A 25,387-nucleotide genomic window follows, 5' to 3' on the forward strand; every position below is an offset into this window, starting at 1 on the left:
CTCCCCAGTCTCTTTCTCCTCAGTCTCTCTCTCCCCAGTCTCTCTCTCCCCAGTCTCTCTCTCCTCAGTCTCTCTATCCCCAGTCTCGCTCTCCCCAGTCTCTCTCTCCTCAGTCTCTCTCTCCTCAGTCTCTCTATCCCCAGTCTCACTCTCCCCAGTCTCTCTCTCCTCAGTCTCTCTCTCCTCAGTCTCTCTCTCCCTAGTCTCTCTCTCCCAAGTCTCTCTCTCCTCAGAGGGAGGGAGGAGGAAGGAAAATCGACACATATAACTGACAGAGTAGACTGACGCAGTACAGAAAAAATCAACAGGATGTTGTTGACCATGTAAACAAAGGGTTTAATGAATGTCCTGCTAACCACTAATCAGCACACACTGTGTACCAGAGTAGGCTTCTCCCCACAGGTCACAGGTAAGTTGACTGTGTGTGTTGCGTGCTCAGGTGTGTAGGCTGAGAGTTGTCCCAGGTGTGTGGTGACCTGTGTGTGTGTGTGCAGTCATGCTGCCAAGCCTGGTTCTCCACCGGTCCTCAGTGCGTCCATACCAGCGTGGATTCTACTGCAGCGACGTCAGTCTGCGTTACTCCTACAAGAACTCCATCATCCCCTCATCCGTCCTCACTGCTGTGGGGCTCATTGTGCCCATTGTGGCCGTAAGTCTGCCCTACCACAGAGCACTCTGCCTGGGGAAGGCTGGAAGGAGAGAGGGAGTACGCCTGGAGGTCTAGAGGTCTGCATGGTCAACTGTGTCAGACAGAGTGACCATATTAGATTAAAGATTTAAATAGTGGGTTAAGTTTGGAGTTAACTGGGTGGTGATTAAATCACTATCTCTGGCTGATTTGAGCTCCAACAACCGCCACTCTTCTAGACTCAGACGACCATGTTGGACCAACCTCTGTTTCTCTCTCCTCCTTTGCTATCCCATGTTCCCCTGGTGCAACCAGCCCCCTACTTCGACCTCCCGTTTGTGTCCATGTCACTAACCTTATGTCTCTCTCCCTCCCTCTCTCCCCCTCTCCTCTCGATCTCCCTCTTTCTCTCTCTCTCTCCCGCCTGTCTCTCTCCCCCCTCTGTCTCTCCCACCTCTTTCTCTCTAGCTGGCCTGCCCTTCCTGATAATAGAGTCTAGCACCATACGGCCGTACCAGAGAGGTTTTTACTGTTCTGACGAGTCCATCCGGTACCCATATAAAAATGGAGACACTATCAGCGATGCTGTGCTCTGTGCTGCTGGCATTCTTATTGCCATCCTCTCTGTAAGTCTACCTCTCTTACTATCACTCCTCTCCTCTCCCTCACTTCATACTCCATACTCATCCCTCCATGTCTCTGTCTGTCTGTCTGTCTGTCTGTCTGTCTGTCTGTCTGTCTGTCTGTCTCTCTGTCTCTCTGTCTGTCTGTCTGTCTATGTATGTGTTGTTTCATGTGTTGTGTGCTCTGTGTGAAGTAATTTTCCATCGCCATACCAGCATTGGCTCCAGACTGTTTCCATTCTTCTGATGAGTGAGGGAGGGTGTGTGTGTGTGTGTGTGTGTGTGTGTGTGTGTGTGTGTGTGTGTGTGTGTGTGTGTGTGTGTGTGTGTGTGTGTGTGTGTGTGTGCATTTGAACCACACACATACACTCCTGGTTTGAGCTGTTGATGTGATACACTTCATTTCCATGCCTCTTGTTGCCTGCCCTCAAGGCTTGGTGCCCCCAGTGCCCTCGCTCACCACACACACACACACACACACACACACACACACACACACACACACACACACACACACACACACACACCCTGCACTGAGTCCTAGCCCTGTCTACTATATGAGACCCTAGACTGTGCTTTGTTGGCGTCTGCCCTCATGGTGGTACAATCTAGCTACCAGCTCAGCGCTTCGGCTTATTCAAACCAGGAGTGTATGTGTGTGTGTGTGCGTGTGTGTGTGTGTGTGTGTTCTCACAGCTCATGGTGTGGGTAAGCTGGTGGAGTCCACACATCTGTATATCATTAGTGGTGTCTCCTGTGATTCTGACACCAATCCTACTCGGACACACGCATGCAGAAACTCTCTCTCACACACACACACACACACACACACACACACACACACACACACACACACACACACACACACACACACACACACACACACACACACACACACACACACACACTTTCCTAGCATGGCCTCTTGGCTGTGTTTTCCCCAGGGAAACCCCCTCCTCTCTCCTCCTCTCCCCCTTCTCTCCCTCCATCTCCTGCTGCCATCCCTGACAGATTATGTCTGCACAGTGGGATGAGATAGGCAGCGTGGAGAGTGATGGAGAGTGGGAGGGAGGGAGAGAGAGAGAGCGAGGGAGAGAGAGAGAGAGAGAGAGATGGATAGTATATGGGGAGAATGTTGAGGTACAGTAGATCTCTAGCTGTCTCAGAGGAAAGGAGAGATATAGTGAGAGAGGAGAGGGTGGGTGGTTGTTGCACAGAGGGTTGTGTGTGGACATTCGGAGATCCAGGGGGTCTGCAAACGGGATGGCGTGGGGGGGGGGGGGGGGGTTAGGCTGTACCCCACCGCAGCCCAGCCCTGCTAGAACAGTTCAGCTCTAGTGTTACAACATCACTGCAGGATTGTATGAGACAGTGTTAACCCACAGAGCTAAGGCCAGAGCCATAGATATAAGCTGTGTTATCTCTATCTGTCTCTGTTAGAGGTGTCATCTGTCCATCTCATCCCCTCCTCCTCCCCTCCATCAGCTCCTCGGTCATTAAAGCCTCGTCATTAGTTATCATACCAGTGGTGCCTGAGGGAACGTCAGGCCATGCTCATCTCTCCATCTGTCTATTATCTATTCATCATCCTCACTGTCTCTGTCTCTCCATCCTCCCTGTTTTATCCATGTCTTCACTTACTCAACATGAGAATGATTAACGATAGATTGTCACTGTGTCCATGCATGCGTGTTTGACCTAACAGCATGAGAGTTGACAGTATCACTCATCGGAGCATCATCAAGAGTTTGCTTGTAAGGTTCAATTCTTTCCACCTTTTCATTGCAAATCCTCTCCTCTCCTCTCCTCTATATAGATTGTTATAGGAGAGTGTTACAGGATTCACCATCGCAGAGAGGGATCTAAGTCTTTCATTGGGAACCCTTATGTCTCATCTCTCTACAAACAGGTGAGTACCAGTAGAGGTGTGGGAGGGTAGAGACAGACCATAAATGATACATAAAAAAATACCTAAATGTGTTCATGCTAATAGTTGTACACCGTGGTACTAATGGTTGTTTGCATCCTCCAGGTTGGAGTGTTTATATTTGGATGTGCCATCAGCCAGTCGTTCACAGACATTGCCAAGGTGTCAGTGGGCAGAATGAGACCTCATTTCCTGGATGTGTGTAATCCTGACTGGTCAGCCATCAACTGTTCCCTTGGATACATCACCTCCTACACCTGTAATGGCCCTGAGAGCAAAGTACAGGAGGCCAGGTCAGTACACACACACACACACACACACACACACACACACACACACACACACACACACACACACACACACACACACACACACACACACACACACACACACACACACACACACACACACACACACACACACACACACACACACACTGAGTCCTGGCCCCCTCTACTATGTGATACTCCATACTGTGCTCTGTTGGTGTCTGCCCTCATGGTGGTACACGTTTGTTTGTTTTTCAGGAAATCCTTCTTCTCAGGACATGCCTCCTTCTCTATGTTTACTATGCTCTACCTGACTGTGAGTAACACACACACACACACACACACACACACACACACACACACACACACACACACACACACACACACACACACACACGCACACAATGTGGTACACAGAAACAATGGAGTGCAGATGACAGAGAGCATTATGGGAAGTAGGTTTAATGAGCTGAAGTCTCTCTCTTTTCCTCTTCATGGATGGATGGATGGATGGATGGATGGATGGATGGATGGATGGATGGATGGATGGATGGATGGATGGATGGATGGCTAGAAGGATGGATAAATGGATGGATGGCTAGATGAATGGCTAGATGGATGGATAGATGAATAGATGGATAGATGGATGGATGGTTAGATGGATGGATGGATGGCTAGATGGATGGCTAGATGGATGGATAGATGAATAGATGGATAGATGGATGGATGGATGGCTAGATGGATGGATGCTCTCCACCTCTTTTCCTCTTAACAGCTGAACTCACTTCCTCTCTCCTTCTCTCTCTCCCTTCCTCTCTCCACCTGTTGTGGTTCATAGGTCAGTTTCTGTGCCCCGGGGGGCCTCCATCCTACCAACACACTAATTAGTATTACATCCACTACCCCCACTCTCCCCCTATCTCTTTGTCTCGCCTTCCCCTCTTTATCCCCTCCATCTCTCGTTCCCTCTTCTCCTCTATTACGACTGCAGATATTTACACAACTATGCTCACTACTGACCTAGTGTGACTCAGTCAGTGTTTTGGGCTGGGCTAGGTTAGGTTTAGCTTGGCTGAGCTGGGTTGTACAGGCTGTTGGGTGTGCATGATTGGTTGGCCCATGCCTCCTGGGGTTTTGTTTGGTATTTTGTGGCGAGCTCTGGATATATCCCCGCCTCTCTCTGGCAGCCTCTCGGTTAGAATGGAGAGAGGGAGTGTAAAAGAGGGAGGGAAGGAGAGAGGTGGTGCTTTCAGAGCACAGGCTTGATATTTAAACCACGAACAAGTCTTCTGGGAGGTGGAGTGCGGTGAAGTCACAGAAGAGCAAGAAGAGAGGGAAGAAGGAAAAGAGCGAGGAGAGAATAGCCAACTCTCCTAGGAAATAGAAACTGACCAACAAGTCAGATTGTACACTATACACAGCGACACACGCATCAGCACACACTCCAAGGATCCTGTTTTTCAAATAGATGGCTAGTAAACAATATTACAGGCATTCTGTGCTGGTGCGGAATGACGGCAGGAAATCTCTTTCTCTCTCTATCTCTTTCTCAGTTGTGTGTTTTATATCTGTCCCGGAGTTATTATGTGAGTCAGAGAGAAAACATCTCTCTTCTTGAGTAGAATTTTCTAAGAAACCACTAAACTTATGAGAAGACTATTGTTGTTTTTTTATTGCTGTTTTTCTTAGGACACAAACACAAAACAAATTATCTAAGACATTCCTCAGTCTGTGGTGGGAAAATATATCTCATACTCACACAGAAGCCTCTATCTCTCTAGGACCTGGACTGGCACTCCAGCCTCTATCTCTATAGGACCTGGACTGGAACTCCAGCCTCTATCTCTCTAGGACCTGGACTGGAACTCCAGGCTCTATCTCTCTATGACCAGGACTGGAACTCCAGCCTCTATCTCTCTAGGACCAGGACTGGAACTCCAGCCTCTATCTCTCTAGGACCTGGACTGGAACTCCAGCCTCTATCTCTCTAGGACCAGGACTGGAACTCCAGCCTCTATCTCTCTAGGAACAGGACTGGAACTCAAGCCTCTATCTCTATAGGACCAGGACTGGAACTCCAGCCTCTATCTCTCTAGGACCAGGACTGGAACTCCAGCCTCTATCTCTCTAGGACCAGGACTGGAACTCCAGCCTCTATCTCTCTAGGACCAGGACTGGAACTCCAGCCTCTATCTCTCTAGGACCAGGACTGGAACTCCAGCCTCTATCTCTCTAGGACCAGGACTGGAACTCCAGCCTCTATCTCTCTAGGACCAGGACTGGAACTCCAGCCTCTATCTCTCTAGGACCAGGACTGGAACTCCAGCCTCTATCTCTCTAGGACCAGGACTGGAACTCCAGCCTCTATCTCTCTAGGACCAGGACTGGAACTCCAGCCTCTATCTCTCTAGGACTAGGACAGCCCTTGACACTGCTACAGTAGGCCTAGTAAACATCATAGCTTTGAAGGACAGATATTCCTGTCTTACCCTCTTCCTTTTGCCTGGTCTCTACCTTTTCCCTCCTTCCCTTCACCGTTCCCCCCCTAGACCTGCGGACAGGGGGGGACTTAGTGACTTGTCTGATAATCAATTGTTAATTGAATTCTGTCTGGTCAAATAAGTGGAGGTGGTAGCTCATTCATTAGTTTGCTCATCACTGATCAGAAACATTTAGCACATAATAATGTAATCAATTGTATTATTTTGCATTACAATCATGTTATTACACAGCATTACAATCATGTTATTACACAGCATTACAATCATGTTATTACACAGCATTACAATCATGTTATTACACAGCATTACAATCATGTTATTACACAGCATTACTTTCATGTTATTACACAGCATTACAATCATGTTATTACACAGCATTACAATCATGTTATTACACAGCATTACAATCATGTTATTACACAGCATTACAATCATGTTATTACACAGCATTACAATCATGTTATTACACAGCATTACAATCATGTTATTACACAGCATTACAATCATGTTATTACACAGCATTACTTTCATGCTTTTAAATAGGCGGCTATTAGAAAAACGTGGATTATATTAATATTGATATGTATGGAAAGAAATCATTGATTTTATGATGAATTATTATTTGGCTGTATGAGGCGGGGCCTCGTGCTGATAAATTATTATTATATTCAGTTTTGATTATAATTTTTATTTTATTTTATTATAATGACCAGTTCACGAAGCCCCTGATGATGTCAGGCCTGAGGCAATTGCCTCTTCTGTCTAATGGTAAGTCCGCCACTGCCTGCGGAAGCCAGAACTCTAAACATCCCTGAGAGGAGAGAGGGAGTGAGGAATGGGAGGGTGCCTTCCTCTCCTTCCTCGAAGACAATAATGATGAGCTTGTCTTCCAGGAAGAGCCAGCAGCCTCCTCCATACCTTCCTCTGGGAATCCATGGCATTATGGGGGAGGAGCGGGAGTTAGGCAGGGCTGTTGTTATTGTAGGTCTGCTTATTAGGACTTGGTGAGAGTGGTTGGGTGAGAGAGGGGGTGAGGGAGACCTTGGCTTCTTAAAGACACTCATCTCAGTAATATAAAACAATATATTTCACACGTATTCCCTTTTACCAAGGAATTTCTCCTGATGAAATACATATCTACACATGTGCTTCATATCTGATGTATAAATCTGTCTGTGTAATACTATAAATCTGTCTGTGTAACACTATAAATCTGTCTGTGTAACACTATAAATATGTCTGTGTAACACTATAAATCTTTCTGTGTAAGATCAAACACATACTGCTCAATGTCTTTCTGTGGTCATCCACTCAAATAATAATCCCTTTCACTCTCTCTCTCTCTCCCTTTATTTCTTTCTCCCTCTCTCCATCAGTTCTATCTCCAGTCCAGGTTCACGTGGAGAGGTGCCCGGTTGCTCCGCCCCCTCGTCCAGTTCACGCTGCTGATGATGGCATTCTACACCGGCCTATCACGTGTCTCCGACCACAAGCACCACCCCACAGATGTACTGGCCGGCTTTGTACAGGGCGCCCTGGTGGCCTACTGCATAGTGAGTACAGACACACACAAACACACCCACATTTTAGTTTTTGCCCTAGCACTGCACACCTGATTCCACTAGTAGGGAGGTAAATGTTGTTTTTGCCCTAGCACTGCACACCTGATTCCACTAGTAGGGAGGTACATGTTGTTTTTGCCCTAGCACTGCACACCTGATTCCACTAGTAGGGAGGTACATGTTGTTTTTGCCCTAGCACTACACACCTGATTCCACTAGTAGGGAGGTACATGTTGTTTTTGCCCTAGCACTGCACACCTGATTCCACTAGTAGGGAGGTACATGTTGTTTTTGCCCTAGCACTACACACCTGATTCCACTAGTAGGGAGGTACATGTTGTTTTTGCCCTAGCACTACACACCTGATTCCACTAGTAGGGAGGTACATGTTGTTTTTGCCCTAACACTACACACCTGATTCCACTAGTAGGGAGGTACATGTTGTTTTTGCCCTAACACTACACACCTGATTCCACTCAGTCCCAGTTCAAAAAGCTTGATGAGTTGATTATTTAAATCAGGTGTGTAGTTCTAGAGAAAAAAACTAAACTGAACACTCCTTTGGGTCCCCAGGATCAGAACTAATAAACGCTGGCCTACTGCATGATGAGTCACTGTTAGTAATCTATTGTATTGTGACTGTAAGGGTTAGGGTTAGAGGTCAAGATTAGTCTGCTGTGAGTCAGACCAGATCAGGTAATCAGAGATATTAGGACTGAGAGAGAGAGAATGTATTGAGGCATTAAACTACTACAAGACATTCTCCAGATCTTCTCCCCTACTTTTTCTCTCTCTCAACTCCGCCTTTCCCCTTTCCTTGCTCTCTCTTTTTCAGTCTTTCTACCCCCTACCTTTCTCTCTTTCTCTCCCACTCCCTCTCTCTCGCTACCTCCCTCTACCCCCCTCTCTCCCTCTACCTCTCTCGCCTACCTCTCTCTTTCTCTCTCCCTCTACCTCCCTCTACCTCTCTCTCTACCTCCCTCTACCTCTCTCTCTCTCTCTCTCTCTCTTGCTACCTCCCTCTACCTCCCCCTCTCTCTCTCTACCCCTCTGTGAAAAAAAAACAGGCTCCGAAGTGAAGAGAATCTGATTCCCTTTAATGAATAGCACATTGCCTGGAGCCAGCTCCCCAGGAGTGTGTGTGTGTGTGTGTGTGTGTGTGTGTGTGTGTGAGAGAGAGAGAGAGGGAGAGCGAGAGTCCCTACAATCTGTAACCATCATAGCTTTATAAGCTGTATGTTGCCAAGGAAAACTTTTGGGTGAGGGGAAAGAGAGAGAGAGAGAGAGAGAGAGATCGGGGAGATTGGACTTTGAAACAAAAATGAGGTTGTTAATTATTTGTTTGTTTTTTATTTGGCTGCTCTGGTTTTATCACCTCAGCATGACACACACACACGCCTGCCTTGCCCCCATTCAGTTCAGGAATGGAAATGGTTAGATTCATAAAGTGGGAGAGGCCATGGTGGCGCCTAGACTCAGCTACTGACATATCTCTGGCACTGCCACACACACCACTCTGGCAACCTTTACACACACACACACATATTGCCAGGGCTGGGCTGGGGTACTGACAGCACCCCTTTTCTTTTTAAGAACGTTTCTACCAGGCTGAACTTAGAGAACCTTCCCTTCCCTGCCCAAAACTCCACTAGGTAGGAGAGGTTCTGGTCCAATCTAAACTGTGTACGCTGTTCTTATTGCCCTGTCAATCATCTGGAACAATATAAATATTGATAAGAGAAACATCAACATATACTGAAATGAGTTCAGATAATGGGTTATTCAGCTGTCCTCATAGAACCCTTTGAAGAACCCCTTTTGCTTCCAATTAGAACCCTTTTCAAGTAGAACCCTTTCCACAGAGGGTTCTACATGGATCCCAAAAGTGTTCTACCTAGAACCAGAAAAGGTTATTCTATAGGGACAGCCACAGAATCCTTTTGGAACCCTTTTTTCTAAGACTGTACGAATGAGAGGACAGAGGGAGGAGCGATAGGGAAGAGGAGAGAAAGGCAGAAGGAGAAGAGAGGGAGGAGTTCTTAGCTCTGTGTATATGTGTATTTCATAGAGAGCTCAGCTATTCTTCAGCGCGACAGCCAAGAGACCTGCACACACATACACACACTGCTGCAGGTCGCGGCTATCGGCTTAGCTAGTTTAACGACGCTGCTGCCTTCTCCAATCAGAGTTGAGACACAGAAACATCTGGGATCACTTTAGAGGGGCTGTTAAGAGTGGGAGGGAGGGAGGTGGAGATATGGGTGATTCTAGCAATTTAGAGGTATTTAACCCTCTCAATAAGCTACAGTGGAGAGATGAAGGTACCTGCATGTTCATACCACTCTCACCCACTGGCCTTTTCTGATGTCTGAAGAACTTCTATAGAAGCACACAGACATGTCAGTCTACAAAACATTAGGGACAACTTCAGAACAGCCGCAATTCGTCTGGAACATGGACTCTACAATGTGACGAAAGCATTCCACAAGGATGTTGGTGTCACATTCGTCATAAGGAGCAGACCAAGATGCAGCGTGGTAAAAAGAAAGAAAAAAAAACGCTAATAATAATGCTCACTGGCAACTATATCTAGACAAGATCCCACAAAGCACAATGGGAAAATGGCTACCTAAATATGAAACCCAATCAGAGACAACGATAAACAGGGATCATAGGTTTCACCTGGTCAGTCTACTGCATGTCCTTCAAATTCAACTCGAAGCCAGTTCCATTGCATTTTTTCATTGCTCCCCTCTAATCAGGGACTGATTTTGACCAGGTGTGTGCAATTAATGCACTAAGGTCGATGTCCTCCTGATCTTTATTTTATCTCTCAGATATAGGAGAGACACTTCAGAATGAACTTCCTTTAGATTTTTTGTGGGGGATTATTTGTTGTTCCATGTAGTGAATCTGTTATTCAATGCGTTTGTATGGGCTAATAGCAATAAGGCCAAAAATACTTTTTTATAAAAATATATATTTTTGGTAGAATATAAAATCCAAAATCAAATAACTAAATGATCCTTGGTATGACCTTCTTAAAACAATTCCGCATAGCTTAGCAGAACCCCCTCCCCCGGCTTAGACAGGGCTCCGACTGATGGGTTAATTATCAGGTTGAACAGAAAACCAGCAGGCTCCGACTGATGGGTTAATTATCAGGTCGAACAGAAAACCAGCAGGCTCCGGACTTCGTAGGGTTAAATACATCTGGTTTATGTCCTGGAAAGAGCAGGTGCTCCAAATGTTTAGTATACTCAGTGTATAGAGGCTTCTCTGTTAGTGATGTTGAAGGTCTCTATATATAATCTGACAATTCCCCATACTGCTATCTCATGCAGTCTCTGAGCGAGGGGTTAGCTTTAGAAAAATACACACACACACCACGCTGTAGGAGCAAGAGGTTTGCTTTAGACACGCTATGAGCTGTGGTAGGTTCTGATGAAAGCCACAGGTTGTATCAGGCGCTGTATTCTATAAAACACAGTGAGCTGTGGTAGGTTCTGATGAAAGCCACAGGTTGTATCAGGCGCTGTATTCTACAAAACACAGTGAGCTGTGCTTGTTCATTTTAGACATGCTCACTTCCTTCCTGCCATGCCACAATGTCTGACTCAGTGTCTTCGTGATTCACATGGTGTGACAGAGGACTCTAAACATGACTAGCAGACTGCCGTCAAAAATAGTATTATGACTGCAATCTCGCCTCGGCAAATGCAGACCCGTGCCAGGCTGTACGCAGTGATGGAGCGGTCTGATGAAAGGAGGGATAGCGGGACGAAACACGCCTCCATCAGTGGGGATGACTGTATCCTCTATCTATCACACTCTATACACACCAGACTTCTCCCTGACTCCCTGAGACAGTGTGCCCCCTTTAAATGTTCCGCTGGCATGTTTCCAGTAGGACCATATTTAGGAGCACACATTCCCCTACTCTCCTGGTGTCTGCTGCTGAGTCTGCATTTCTCACACAATAGGCTGGAAGGTGGTGTGTGTGTGTGTGTGTGTGTGTGTGTGTGTGTGTGTGTGTGTGTGTGTGTGTGTGTGTGTGTGTGTGTGTGTGTGTGTGTGTGTGCACGTGCACAGGAAGCCTCTTTGCTGTGATAATGCTACGACCAGCCAGGGGTGAGAGGTCAGAGATGGTCAGCAGGGGGACAAGGCCTGCTCTGGTTGGATGACTAGGTCCTTGTGAGGACAGTGTTTTGGAATGCATCCCGTCTGAGGAAGGGTTTTGGAATACCGCCCACATCTTTAACTGTAGTGGGCAGATATACGATACCATTCACCACTCTGCTCAAAGCGCTGCTACACACAGATGCTACAGTGATATATGTGCATGCAAAGAGCAAACAACAAGCTGCACAAGAACTCACTACTGGAATGGTCCAGGTCACGAAGTGGCTCAGTGACTCGTGTTTGCATCTCAATGTGAAAAAAACAGTCTGCATGTTCCTCACAAAGAGGGCAACTGATGTTACTGAGCCAGATGTCTATGTGTCAGGGGAGAAGCTCCAGGTGGTATCTGATTTTAAGTACCTTGGCATCATACTTGATTCCAACTTCTCTTTTAAAAAGCAGGTGAAAAGAGTAATTCAAATCACCAAATTCAACCAAGCTAATTTCCGATTTATACTAAATGGTTTGACTTCAGAGGTAGAAAAACTGTACTTTAAATCTATGATACTCCCCCACTTAACATACTGCTTGACTAGTTGGGCCCAAGCTTGCTGTGCAACTTTAAAACCCATTCAGTCTGTCTACAAACAGGCTCTCAAAGTGCTTGATAGGAAGTCCAATAGCCATCATCACTGTTACATCCTCAGAAAGCATGAGCTCCTGAGTTGGGAAAATCTTGTGCAATACACCGACGCATGTCTTGTATTCAACATCCTAAATGGCCTGGCTCCCCATCCAATCAGTACTTTTGTTAAACAGAAAACCCAAACATATGGCAGCAGATCCACAAGGTCTGCCATGAGAGGTGACTGTATAGTTCCCTTAAGGAAAAGCACCTTTAGTCAATCTGGTTTCTCTGTGAGAGCTTCCCATGTCTGGAATACACTGCCATCAGACACACATAACTGCAGCACCTATCACACTTTCACAAAAAACACGAAGACATGGCTAATCAGACTTGTGAACATAATCCCTAGTAGTGTATTGCCACTTTTCATGTTGTCTGTTGTCTGTAGCTTGTGAGGTGTGGAAACACTTTGTAGCTTTTATGGATTTTGTCTTGTTGCTTTTTGTGCTATGTTGCTCTGTCTGCATGAAATGTTTTGCTTGTCCTATGATGCTCTGCATGGGCTCACTGCTCATTGATTGTCTGTATTGTTATTGTAACCGGCCCTTTTACTGAAACATTGATTAATGTGCACTGTCCTTGTAAAAATACAAATAAACTCTAACACGCCACATATGAATTTACATTTGTATGTACGAATCCACACACACACACACACACACACACACACACACACACACACACACACACACACACACACACACACACACACACACACACACACACACACACACACACACACACACACACACACACACACACACAGGGCCTTTTTTTCTAGTGAAGTGTCTTTGTGTGTTTTTGAGCTGGTAGAGTCTATTATGGGTCTCTCTATGATGATGTCATGACTCCGTCAAAGGTCATTAGTAAAGGCTGTTAAAGGTCATGCTCTGACAGCAGGCGGTCTGGAATATGACCCCTCACCTTTATATCGGTCCCCATCAGCTGAGCCTGTTTGGATGTGGGGGAGAAGGAAAGAAGTAAGGAGGAGAGAAAGAAGGGGAAAAGAGGAAGAGAAGAATGGAGAGAAAGAGAAGGAAGGAGTAGTGAAGGAGAGAAGGGGTCTTCAGGGCTTAAATTGTAATATCCCATTGCTAAGGGCTGATAATCCTGTTGCTAAGAGCCTTTTCCATAGGCCCACTTCCTGCCCAGTCTTCCCGGTTTCCTGTTTGGCCCGATGATGTCATCAGGACCTCCATATCTCTTCCTCCCTCTCGGGAGACCAAGGGTGAGGCGGATGGTGGAAAGAGTGGGGAGGAGAGGGGACTAGTCTAGTTCTCAGGGAGGAGATGGGTGAAAGAGAAGGATAGAGCGGTGACCTCAGGAAGAGACTGGCAATTCCGTTTCTCTTCCTCCCTCTGCCTCCCACGCTAGGGCACAGTGAGCTCACTACCTGAGGGGGAGTGGGAGGAAGAGGGTGGAGAGAGGGCTGAGGAAGGGAGAAACGCCTGGCTCACTGTGTTCCAGTCCTAATGATGATGATGATGATGATGTAGGGCTGTGGTCACTGTGAGCCATATTCAGTAATTTCCTCTGGTCAAATTCCTCATTATAGCTGCTTATTATGTGTAGGTACTTTATCTCTCTCTCGCTCCCTCTCCCTCCACCTCTCTCTCCCTCTATCTCTCTCTCTATCTCTATCACTCTCTAGGTGTTCTATGTATCTGACCTGTTCAAGCCGAGGGTGAAGCCCGCCTCAACCCCTCCCTCCCCCATCAAGAAGGAGCTCCTCCCCCCTGCTGACATCATCGAGCGGAACAACCACCACAACATGGTGTGAGACAGGCCCCGCCCTTCCCATGACCGAGGAGCCTACACAGCACTGTTTGCCTCCCATTGGACAGTAGAATGTAGCGACCAGAGAGACTGTCGCCGTGTCTCATATCACACTCTGTTCCTTATGTAGTGCACTACTTATCACACACTGTGGTCCAAAGTAGTGCACTACTTATCACGCGCTGTGGTCCAAAGTAGTGCACTACTTATCACGCGTTGTTATCACACTACTTAGGAAATAGCTTGTTATTTGAGACCTGCCCTGCAGAGACCACTCTCACTATCCAGATTCTTTAACTACTATTGTTATTACTACTATTCTGATTTGAGCCCAAGTTAGAGCAAAAAGAAGACTCAAAAGCTAAAAGACAAGAAGTTACAGACAGCAGTGCAGAGCCACTGAAACAGAACACTTTGTCACTACACAAAGGGAAAAAAGTGTAAAAAAAATAAATGAATGAGTGAATGAATGAAGCAAGGAAAGAAAGACAGTCTCTGTCTGAGGCCTTGACATAGGATAACAACTTCCTTAGTGATAGGAACGATATTACTGCAAAATTACTAGCAAACGACACATACAGTATATGAGTAACAATATAGAGCAGAATAACTTACAGCACTATAATCCAGTTGACTGTCAATTATCACTACTCGCCACCAGATGGAGCAGCTATTAGAACACTTGTTGATGATCACATAGAGCAGGGGTGTCAAACTCTTTCCATGGAGGGCCTAGTGTCTGCTGGTTTTTGGTATTTCCTTTCGATTAAGACCTAGACAACCAGGTGAGCGGAGTTTCTTATTAATTAGTGACTTATTAATTAATTAATCAATCAAGTACAAGGGAGGAGCGGAAACCCGCAGGCACTCTGCCCTCCGTTGAATGAGTGTGACACGTGACGTAGAGGGATAAAGTAAACCTGTAAATAGTTAACTTGTCCACCAGCTACTGACTACTACTAGAGAAGGAAGAGACCTGGAGAGGAACCAGACCCATACTACTCTAGCTCCTACCACCAAGTAGAAGTTTGGACTAGTCTAGTTCTCAGTTCGACAAGGCTCTTCTAGCTGCCCCTCTGGGTAACCTAACCTGGGATGATGCTTTCTGAAAGAGGGGGGTGGATGAAGCGGGGGTTCTTGAAAGAGAGATGTTAAAAGAGTAGGGATATTGATTGGTATTAGTTTGGGGGATTCGGGGGAGGAAGAGGAGGGGGAGGTAAATATCTCTCAGCCACCTGTCACCCTGTCTGGGGGCGTGGCTGTGCCATGCTGCCGCTTGATTGGCTGCGTATGTGGGGGTGTGGTCTGTCACCATGGACACAGGGTTGATTGACAGCTAAACTGGGACATTATGGGGTAGGGGCTCTTTCCGCTGGCAGGGAGGGGCTCTGGCCCATCCAATCACTCGTTAGCGGTATGTATGTATGTGTCCTGTGTGTTACTGTGTTGGTGCCTGCCAGTGTCTCTGCTTTTGTGTATGTGTGATGTGTATAGGTTTGTGTGTCCTGTGTATTTGTGTGTGTGTGTGTGTGTGTGTGTCTTTGATGAACCCTCCGGGTAGTGTGTGTGTAGAATGAACCCTCCTCACACACACCATTGTCTGTGCCAAGAATGTGTGCCACTATATGTGTGTGTGTGTGTGTGTGTGTGTGTGTGTGTGTGTGTGTGTGTGTGTGTGTGTGTGTGTGTGTGTGTGTGTCAGAGAGGGCCAGAGGTGGAGGACTGAGACCCTGTCCAGAGAACGTTAGAAAACTGTGGATTTAATATTTGTATTTTCTGCTACGATGCATCTTTAACATGTTCAGTGCTAGTCCAGTCATGTCATTAACTAACTGCTCCCCATCAGTCATTTTATTTTACACTTCAGCTTACTCAGGGCAAATCTCAAATGGCATGCTATTCCCTATAGGATGCACTTCTGGCTAAAATAAGTGCACTAGATAGGGAAAAGGGTGCCATTCTGGATGGAGCCTAAGACATCTTCTCAACATCACCACTTCAAAACGTTGCACATCTTTCTAATCACGTTTAGTCCGTCCTATCTTTTTGGAAAACCCTTTCCTTTTCATTTTATAAATATATAAATAATGTATAGTTCACAAAAATTAACTGTGTAAGATATTATTTCTTATGTTTAACTATTGTCCACTATGAAACGACAACCTCTGTTCTCTACCAAGTGCTGCTTAAAAAGCATTGATTTACAGATTTTTTTATTTAGTTAACTCAAATATTGTAGATTTGTGGTAGTAAGTTTTTAATTTGCATTGAAAACAAACCTACAATTGTATTAAAATTCACTATTAGTATTTTTGTATTGTCTCATTTTGTACAAAATAATTATTAGCAACATTTTTGTTTCTGCTTAATGTACTTAGCTCTACTACATGTGGTTTTAAATAAAAATCCCATTATAAACACAACTATGTGAAGTCTAGTCTTGACTGTATGGGTTTGTGTTGATGGTCTGTAGTGTCAGTTTCATGTCTGAACTGGGTCTAATGAAAATAAGGTAACACTTGAAGTGTTGTTCATGACAACTCCGTAACAGTGTCTTAAGAGCGTCCATAAGTGTCATAACACGATTCAAAACGTGGCCAAAATGTTATAAAGCTTATGTCAACTGCAACAACTTGAGAGTCATATTTGTCTATATTTCTTTACATTAGCATAGTAAGATATTGACAACACTTATGTCATGAACAACACTTTAAAAACAAATTGTTACTGAAGGTAGTATTCTACACACATCTATCTTGGCACAGGAGCTGGACTCGAGAAGAACCTCCCATTTTTAAAATAGTGTTTATACTTTTCTCGAAGGTAAAATGTGTTAGCACAGACACCAGCAACAGTTCCAGTCAACAACAAACACCACAGACACCATAGGAAATAGGACTGGAAGTACTGTAATTATAAGTATTTAGGTCATACGGGTGTAATTTACACACACATACACAGTGAACTCGAGAGGGCTCAGAGGAGTTGATTTCCCACTTTGGCAGAGCAGAGGAGCAAGTGTATGTGTGTGTGTGAATGTGTGAGTGTGTATGTACAGTGTCATGTTGTGTGACTGAGTGAGGAAAGGGCAATGTAATTTTTTCTGCAGTAAAGTCCGTTTTCAGGAGAGAGAAGTCTTTTAAGAACTGAACATAACTAAATAGTTGTGGTGTTAGAATCCAGGTTCTGAGTGGACAGTGTGGTGTTAGAACCCAGGTTCTGGGTGGACAGTGTGGTGTTAGAATCCAGGTTCTGGGTGGACAGTGTGGTGTTAGAACCCAGGTTCTGAGAGGACAGTGTGTTGTTAGAACCCAGGTTCTGAGAGGACAGTGTGGTGTTAGAACCCAGGTTCTGAGAGGACAGTGTGGTGTTGAAACCCAGGTTCTGAGAGGACAGTGGTGTTAGAACCCAGATTCTGAGAGGACAGTGTGTTGTTAGAACCCAGGTTCTGAGAGGACAGTGTGGTGTTAGAATCCAGGTTCTGGGTGGACAGTGTGGTGTTAGAACCCAGGTTCTGGGTGGACAGTGTGGTGTTAGAACCCAGGTTCTGAGTGGATAGTGTGGTGTTAGAACCCAGGTTCTGAGAGGACAGTGTGGTATTAGAACCCAGGTTCTGAAAGTACAGTGTGTTGTTAGAACCCGGGTTCTGAGTGGACAGTGTGGTGTTAGAACCCAGGTTCTGAAAGTACAGTGTGGTGTTAGAACCCAGGTTCTGAAAGTACAGTGTGGTGTTACAACACAGATTCTGAGTGGACAGTGTGGTGTTAGAACCCAGGTTCTGAGAGGACAGTGTGGTGTTGAAACCCAGGTTCTGAGAGGACAGTGTGGTGTTAGAACCCAGGTTCTGAGTGGACAGTGTGGTGTTAGAACCCAGGTTCTGAGAGGACAGTGTGGTGTTAGAACCCAGGTTCTGAGTGGACAGTGTGGTGTTAGAACCCAGGTTCTGAGAGGACAGTGTGGTGTTGAAACCCAGGTTCTGAGAGGACAGTGTGGTGTTAGAACCCAGGTTCTGAGAGGACAGTGTGGTGTTGGAACCCAGGTTCTGAGTGGACAGTGTGGTGTTAGAACCCAGGTTCTGAAAGTACAGTGTGGTGTTAGAACCCAGGTTCTGAGTGGACAGTGTGGTGTTAGAACCCAGGTTCTGAGAGGACAGTGTGGTGTTAGAACCCAGGTTCTGAGAGGACAGTGTGGTGTTAGAACCCAGGTTCTGAGAGGACAGTGTGGTGTTGAAACCCAGGTTCTGAGTGGACAGTGTGGTGTTGAAACCCAGGTTCTGAGAGGACAGTGTGGTGTTAGAACCCAGGTTCTGAGTGGACAGTGTGGTGTTAGAACCCAGGTTCTGAGAGGACAGTGTGGTGTTGAAACCCAGGTTCTGAGTGGACAGTGTGGTGTTGAAACCCAGGTTCTGAGAGGACAGTGTGGTGTTGAAACCCAGGTTCTGAGTGGACAGTGGTGTTGAAACCCACGTTCTTTGTGGACAGTGTGGTGTTGAAACCCAGGTTCTGAGAGGACAGTGTGGTGTTAGAACCCAGGTTCTGAGAGGACAGTGTGGTGTTGAAACCCAGGTTCTAAGAGGACAGTGTGGTGTTGAAACCCAGGTTCTGAGTGCACAGTGGTGTTGAAACCCAGGTTCTGAGTGGACAGTGGTGTTGAAACCCAGGTTCTGAGAGGACAGTGTGGTGTTGAAACCCAGGTTCTGAGAGGACAGTGGTGTTAGAACCCAGATTCTGAGAGGACAGTGGTGTTAGAACCCAGATTCTGAGAGGACAGTGGTGTTGAAACCCAGGTTCTGAGAGGACAGTGGTGTTAGAACCCAGGTTCTGAGAGGACAGTGGTGTTAGAACCCAGGTTCTGAGAGGACAGTGGTGTTAGTACCATGGCCTTCCACCTCTCACCTGCATCCATCTAACATGTTTGTGTTTCAAACCAGACAGAAGACAACACCAGTCTAAACACATCTACTCACTACAGGCAGATTCATGAGGAAATGTAGAGGGTATTAGAAGCTGCTAACATAGTTTTAGTAAATCCAATTATGTGAAGGTGTTAGATTACAGTGAAGACAGTTGAATGGTTTCCATGATCTCATTCAATTCTCTGACAGACTAGATGCGTAGGTGGTGGATCAGTAACAAACAATAACATGAGGGAGTAGTGATAATCTGGTTTACCCAAGATTATGTTCCAAAAGCAGGATCTTTATGGGAAAATTCAATCTTCCAGTTTCCCAAAATACTGTACATGAAATAGAGTTCATGTTTTTTTTTAAATTCCAATAATGCTTTTGCTGTTGTATTAATCCAAAAAAGCACATTGAGATTTAATTGAAATTATATTCTAGCATTTCTAATCAACAGTGGATATTTTCTGACATGAATCTGAGAAAATCCTGTTATCTGAAACAGACACAGAGGACTGACAGAGACAACACACACACACAAGCTGTAACGATCCTCTTCCTGTGAATGACTGGACCAAAGCGTAGCGTGAGACACCATGTTCATGATATTTTATTAAAATCAGAACACTAGAACAAAAAATAACAAAGAGGAAAACGAACAGTTCTGTAAGGAAACTAACAATACAGAAAACAACTACCCACAAAACCCATGTGGGCAAGAGCTACCTAAGTATGGTTCCCAATCAGTGATGCCTGACATCATGGGAAATGGAAAAGAAATCAGCCAAGACCTCAGAAAAAAAATTGTAGACCTCCACAAGTCTGGTTCATCCTTGGGAGCAATTTCCAAACGCCTGAAGGTACCAAGTTCATCTGAACAAACAATAGACTTGGAAAAGGAAGTGATGCGTAAGAGAGGCCGACTTGTGTGTTGTGTGTCTGTCTGATTTACCTAACACAAACATTGACATTAATATCTCATCTTTATTACCATAAAACAATAGTTACACAATGTCATAACAAAACAGAGTACATACAGTATTGGATTATACTAGACCCACCAAAGCCCTAAAAAAAAACATTAATCCTACAATGGTCCATATTAAGGGTTCTTTTCAATCTGTAATGCTGAAGCAAATTCCGTCATAGAAATGTAACGGTAATTCTCCTATTATGCAGCTGCTAAAGAGGGAACATTGTCCTTATATTTAAAACACGCTGTAATGCTGAACTTCCGCGATACACATTGAATAGAAACCTAAAACCTCGATCACTATCACGTTCTGACCTTAGTTATTTTATTATGTCTTTGTTTTAGTATGGTCAGGGCGTGAGTTAGGTGGGTTGTCTATGTTCGTTTTCTATGATTTGCTATTTCTGTGTTTTGCCTGGTATGGTTCTCAATCAGAGGCAGCTGTCAATCGTTGTCCCTGATTGAGAACCATATTTAGGTAGCCTGTTTTCTATTGTGTTTCGTGGGTGATTATTTTCTGTCGTGTGTCTGCACCAGCCAGAACTATTTTCCTGATTAGTGTTTTTTTTTTGGTCATTCACCTTACGGGACTGTTCGTTGGTCGTTTATTGTTTTGTTCAAGTGTTCTATTACTTAATTAAAATATATAAACACTTACCACGCTGCGCATTGGTCCTCCGATCCTTCTTTACTACTCCTCCTTGACAGCCGTTACAATCACGCCAAAGGCTTTTTGCTGCAGTGGCAGTTTCAGTGCGTTATGTGTTGGAGTTATCTATCGAACGTATGCATGAAATTGTACCTGTAGACGAATTGACATAAATGTTAACAGAAGGTGACCGTTGAACTTTTGTTGCACACATATCCAGATGATGCTGTAGGTGTGATTGAGGCGGGAAGCCTCATTCACATTAACCATAAGCACCCCGTTACATTGCGCCAAATGTCAATCATTTGAATCGGGAGCGTCCGCAACAGAGTGGAATCTTAACGCCTCCTTGCATTTGAAGGCTCTGTTTATATACGTTCTCTGTACTTCGTATTTTTCAAAACTCTTAATCTTCAGTCTGGCCAGAGTCCAATGAAGAACAGGAAGTCGCCAAACCACAGAAGAACATGAAAACACGTGTTTTTTTTTACTATGGCTGCGTTTCAAAGGCATAAAAGACACACCCTCGTCCACCTTGTGCCCTTGGGGGGAATCCCTGCAGCCGTATTTGAGGGCCCTGGAGTGGTCCAGCGTTGTCTGAGTTTGGCCGGTGTAGGCCGTCATTGTAAATAAGAATTTATTCTTAACTGACTTGCCTAGTTAAATGAAGGTTAAACATATATATATATATATATTTGGCGTTGGTCCAAATGATTAGCCAAGCAAGGGAAGTTTGCAATGTAAGCCCCTCAGTCCTCGTTTTTAATGGAGTTTGTAAGTGTACAATTATGTTCACTTCGGGCCTGAAAAGCCCCATAATTCAATTTGTGATAACTGTACATCTGCTAAGAAAAGTCAGCCAAAACTTAAAAACCACAACGTCAATATGGAGTCAACATACACGTGTAAGTAAAAACGAATGTAAATAAGTTAGAAATTGTGCTACTAATGCACAAACACGTCTTATAAAAGTAATTCTGTTTTTGTTTGGTTAGCTTTTGGAAATGGTTGAAAGAAAAATCCTTCTTCAGAAGTAGCTAGACAGGCTAACGTTAGTTAGAAAATTAATTTGCCAGCTATCATACAGTAGGCGTATATTAATAATTATATAGTTTATATAAGTAGACATGCAATCATAATTGACTGTAGGGCATTTAAAGAACCCACAAGCTACCGGTGGCTAAAAACACAATCGTTGCGGGACAAACGAGTGACTATTTTCCGGGCAAGAGCAGTCCATTTAAAATTAATTCCTTCCTCCCTCGCCCCTTGCCCTGCAAGTGTAAATTCGTCAGACGTCATGATATATCATCAGAAGTCTCCACTTAATTTGAGGGATGAGGGGAAAGGGTGCGTCTTTTACGTGTTTGGAATGGGTTTATGGGATATCTAGCAACTTGTAAACAATGGCCAATTCCTATAAGTGAGTAATATAATAATAGTATGTTAAAATATAATACACATTGGCTGTTAAGCCAGTTATACTTTGACTGTTGCCTCCCGTTTTAGTTTATTGTGATGTTAATGACGTTTGTTTTAGATTATAATTATTAGGTGGAGGTTTGTATGATAACTTGACTTGCTAGAACGTTTTAGAAACAACTTTAGGAAAAAGTAACTAAATGAAACCTGTTTTATTATCAACTGAAACAATCTGTTTCTCCTGTCTTGAATTAAAACGTCATACTTTGCAATCTCCCAAAATAAACAAGATTGCATAAAGATTATTTACGGAGTAATGAAATATGTCACGATGTTAACAGGGCAAAGGCCTAGATTCAATCAGATATGACACCCACATAAATTATGTTTTGACAGTGTTGGAGGTGTTAAAGGTGCAATATGCAGAAATCACTCCACCATTTAATGGTTGCAATTTTTTTAATAGTTTGCCTAATTTCAGTTTATGTGACGAAACAAGCAAGTATAGTGAAGAGAATCATTGTACCAACTAAACTTCTGTAAAATATCTTTTCAATAACTAAAAACTGATTTTCAGATGTTTGAAGCTGAAACCGAACGTAAAAGACGCAAAACCGAAACATAAGAAGAAATCGTGCCCACAGAACAGATCTGCCACTTCTTAGACTTACTTTCAATGAGAATGCTAGATCCATAATTCACATGTCAATTTAGTCAGGTCAACCAAAAAGTTACATATTGCAGCTTTAAGCTCTTTTCAGACAGTACACCACTTGTCCCTCTCGTCAAAACGGCTAATGCCTTTACACAAGAGGGTGACAGCCGCCGGGTGACCATAGCAATGAAATAAACAAACATTATTGACGTGCATAAAGTAAATTGCTATAACACCATAATCATGCATAAAACGTATTTACATGCAACAGAAATTATGAATCCAAAAATCGATTAGGAAACAATGATTTGTATTATTAAACGTGACTCTGTAAACTGATAGTGCTAGCCTGACAGCTAGCTAGCTAGCTATAGCTAGAGTGGGCAAGTTAGATGGTCCTGTTGTTGGACGCATGTGCTGACGTATCACCGCACAGGCTACGTTTTCTGCTGTGATCAACACCAACGTCGCCGCTTGAAAAATAGAGCAGAATCCTAAGCTGTGTTCGAGTACCCATTCTAACATGCTGTATACTACATACTTAATGAGTATATACTACATACTATTTGTTCATTTTAGTATCGCATGAACGAACGGTTTCATTTCAGTTGAGTGTACTAGCGCTTCGCCTGTCTGACGGAAGTTGATGCTGTTGTTATGCAACTTCTTGCTAGCTTGTTAGCATAACAAATGACTAGCTAGACATCTTATGACTTCATTAACAATGTCCATTGGCAACGCACAATGACTATACCACTTAGCTAAGCTAAGAATGATGTAAATAATCAAGTCAATGCACATTGGCTAGTTAGTTAGATAGCATATATAGTTAATATACTGGCAAGTTCGATGTATTAGTAGCTAGCTAACATACCGGTACAGACAAGCAACTGCTGTAATGATATGCTATGCGGTTCATAAGGCTAGCGTAGCTAACAAATTGTCAGCCAACATAAAGTGTAATGTAACTTATTTGAAAAGTCATGACTTTATTACATTGCTTAACATTTTCTTAACATTTGTCATCATTTGTTAAAGCAATGAATTTGTATCCGCGCTCATCGGACTTTGACTGCATATTTTTCGTCATTTTCTTCAAATCTCAAAATGCTGTGAAGCCACGCCCATTTTCTGAAGAATTCCATTATAGGCCCTAAAAGCACGGAAATAGTGTCTACTGCTTGTATAGTTTGTGTTTTTGCGAATGTAGTACGACATCCGGGAACTTTTGGCATACTAACTATATCCATATTATGACCAATAGGCATTCTACATACTCAATTTACTCTCAAAGTAGAGACTACTGATCGCTGTCCATGGTCCTGAAATTGTGACGTCTACGCGGCTGCCTATCTACAGGGTATCAGATTATGTGATGCTATTTGGTTGGGATTTTCTCATGTTTCACGAAGCTATAGGCCTACGGTATCGCCGTACTGCCATTTAGAAGTAACCCTACCTTAGCCCTACCTCTCTCGCATCTTTAATATAAAGTTTGTGCTGCGTAAAACCAGTCTATAAATGCAAATAATACATCAGTCCACCATCAAAACAACAGTTTTCTAGGGATTGTTTCATTATACAGACAATGTAATCTAACATACTAGACTATCTATAGCTACGTACAGTATATGACTATAGAGTCCCATATTCTCCTAGGGCGAGATTTTACACGGGACATTCCATGGCGACAGCCCAGCTGGAGAATGGGACTGAGGTTCGGAGGTTCCACTGGGTTAGTTAATTGTTTAATCTCACTGTTTATGAGCTCATTAGTAGGCTGTCATATGAGCTGCATTCCTCAGGAGTATGTGGTGTGAATGTCTGGGAGTCTGGGTGGAGCAGTATTGGGTGTGTGTGGTGGGAAAGAGTGGCTTTCACTCCTGTGTGTTCCTCTAGTGAGTTCATTAGGAGAACATATTGTACATGCAAAGGCCCTTATCTTCTACCTAGCAAGGCTCCGAGGACCAGTAATAAAGCTAACTATAAGCATGCAGTCATCCAGGAGCCAGTCCTCTTAGTTCTCCGTGTGGACAGGTTGTTATTATTACTTCTACTGCAGACATGAACATGTTTCATGCAGAACCTGGAATATACGTGTGTTTCCTGGACACAGATTAATCTCAATAGAGATTCAATAGAGGGATAATGTTGCATGGTGTTGCGGTAGTGCAGGGGTACTGTATATACAGTATATATATATTCAATGTCATTTTATGAATATTGCTAGCAACAACAGATTTTGAATAAGGGATAAGGGAAAGGCAGAAAAAGTTTAGAGGGTGCAATACAATACAATTTAAGGGCTGCCTTGCTTCTAGTCCTTAGGAAACCTTGCACTATTTCATTTTTTAATGTATTATTATTATTTCTTACATTGTTAGCCAGAAAATCTGTTATTACATACAACCGGGAAGAACTCTTGGATAGCAGAGTGACGTCAACTTACCAGCACTATGACCAGGAATACGACTTTCCCGAAGCGTATCCTTTGTCCGTACCACCCAGGGCATTTGTACTGATTCCAGAGGCTGACCCAAAACAATAATACCGGAGAAGAGGTAGACGGAGCGGTTTTCTGGTCAGACTTCGGATGCAAGCACACCACCCACCGCTTCTGAGTGTATTACTCACTGAGTGTCCAGTCTCGAGATAACAAGGTAGACAAAATTAGGGCAAGGGTTGCTTTCCA

At 44.2% G+C, this 25,387-nt stretch overlaps 1 protein-coding gene across 2 annotated transcripts in view; it reads left to right on the top strand.

Moving 5' to 3' along the window:
* The window catches only part of plpp3 (phospholipid phosphatase 3), a 58,996-nt gene extending 42,477 nt beyond the window's left edge, over nt 1-16,519 (top strand). The window contains exons 2-7 of one of the 2 annotated variants that reach the window (XM_036969231.1): nt 495-649; nt 3,068-3,160; nt 3,284-3,471; nt 3,706-3,763; nt 7,325-7,501; nt 13,972-16,519. In XM_036969231.1, coding sequence (XP_036825126.1) covers nt 495-649; nt 3,068-3,160; nt 3,284-3,471; nt 3,706-3,763; nt 7,325-7,501; nt 13,972-14,100 — 800 coding nt within the window. In that variant the 3' untranslated portion in view covers nt 14,101-16,519. Of the gene's footprint in view, nt 1-494; nt 650-1,096; nt 1,255-3,067; nt 3,161-3,283; nt 3,472-3,705; nt 3,764-7,324; nt 7,502-13,971 lie in introns of both variants that reach the window. The other variant, XM_021599321.2, reaches the window with a different exon arrangement.
* The last annotated feature ends 8,868 nt before the right edge of the window (nt 16,520-25,387 follow it).

Source organism: Oncorhynchus mykiss, chromosome 30 (assembly GCF_013265735.2).
Source record: "Oncorhynchus mykiss isolate Arlee chromosome 30, USDA_OmykA_1.1, whole genome shotgun sequence".
Taxonomy (NCBI): domain Eukaryota; kingdom Metazoa; phylum Chordata; class Actinopteri; order Salmoniformes; family Salmonidae; genus Oncorhynchus; species Oncorhynchus mykiss.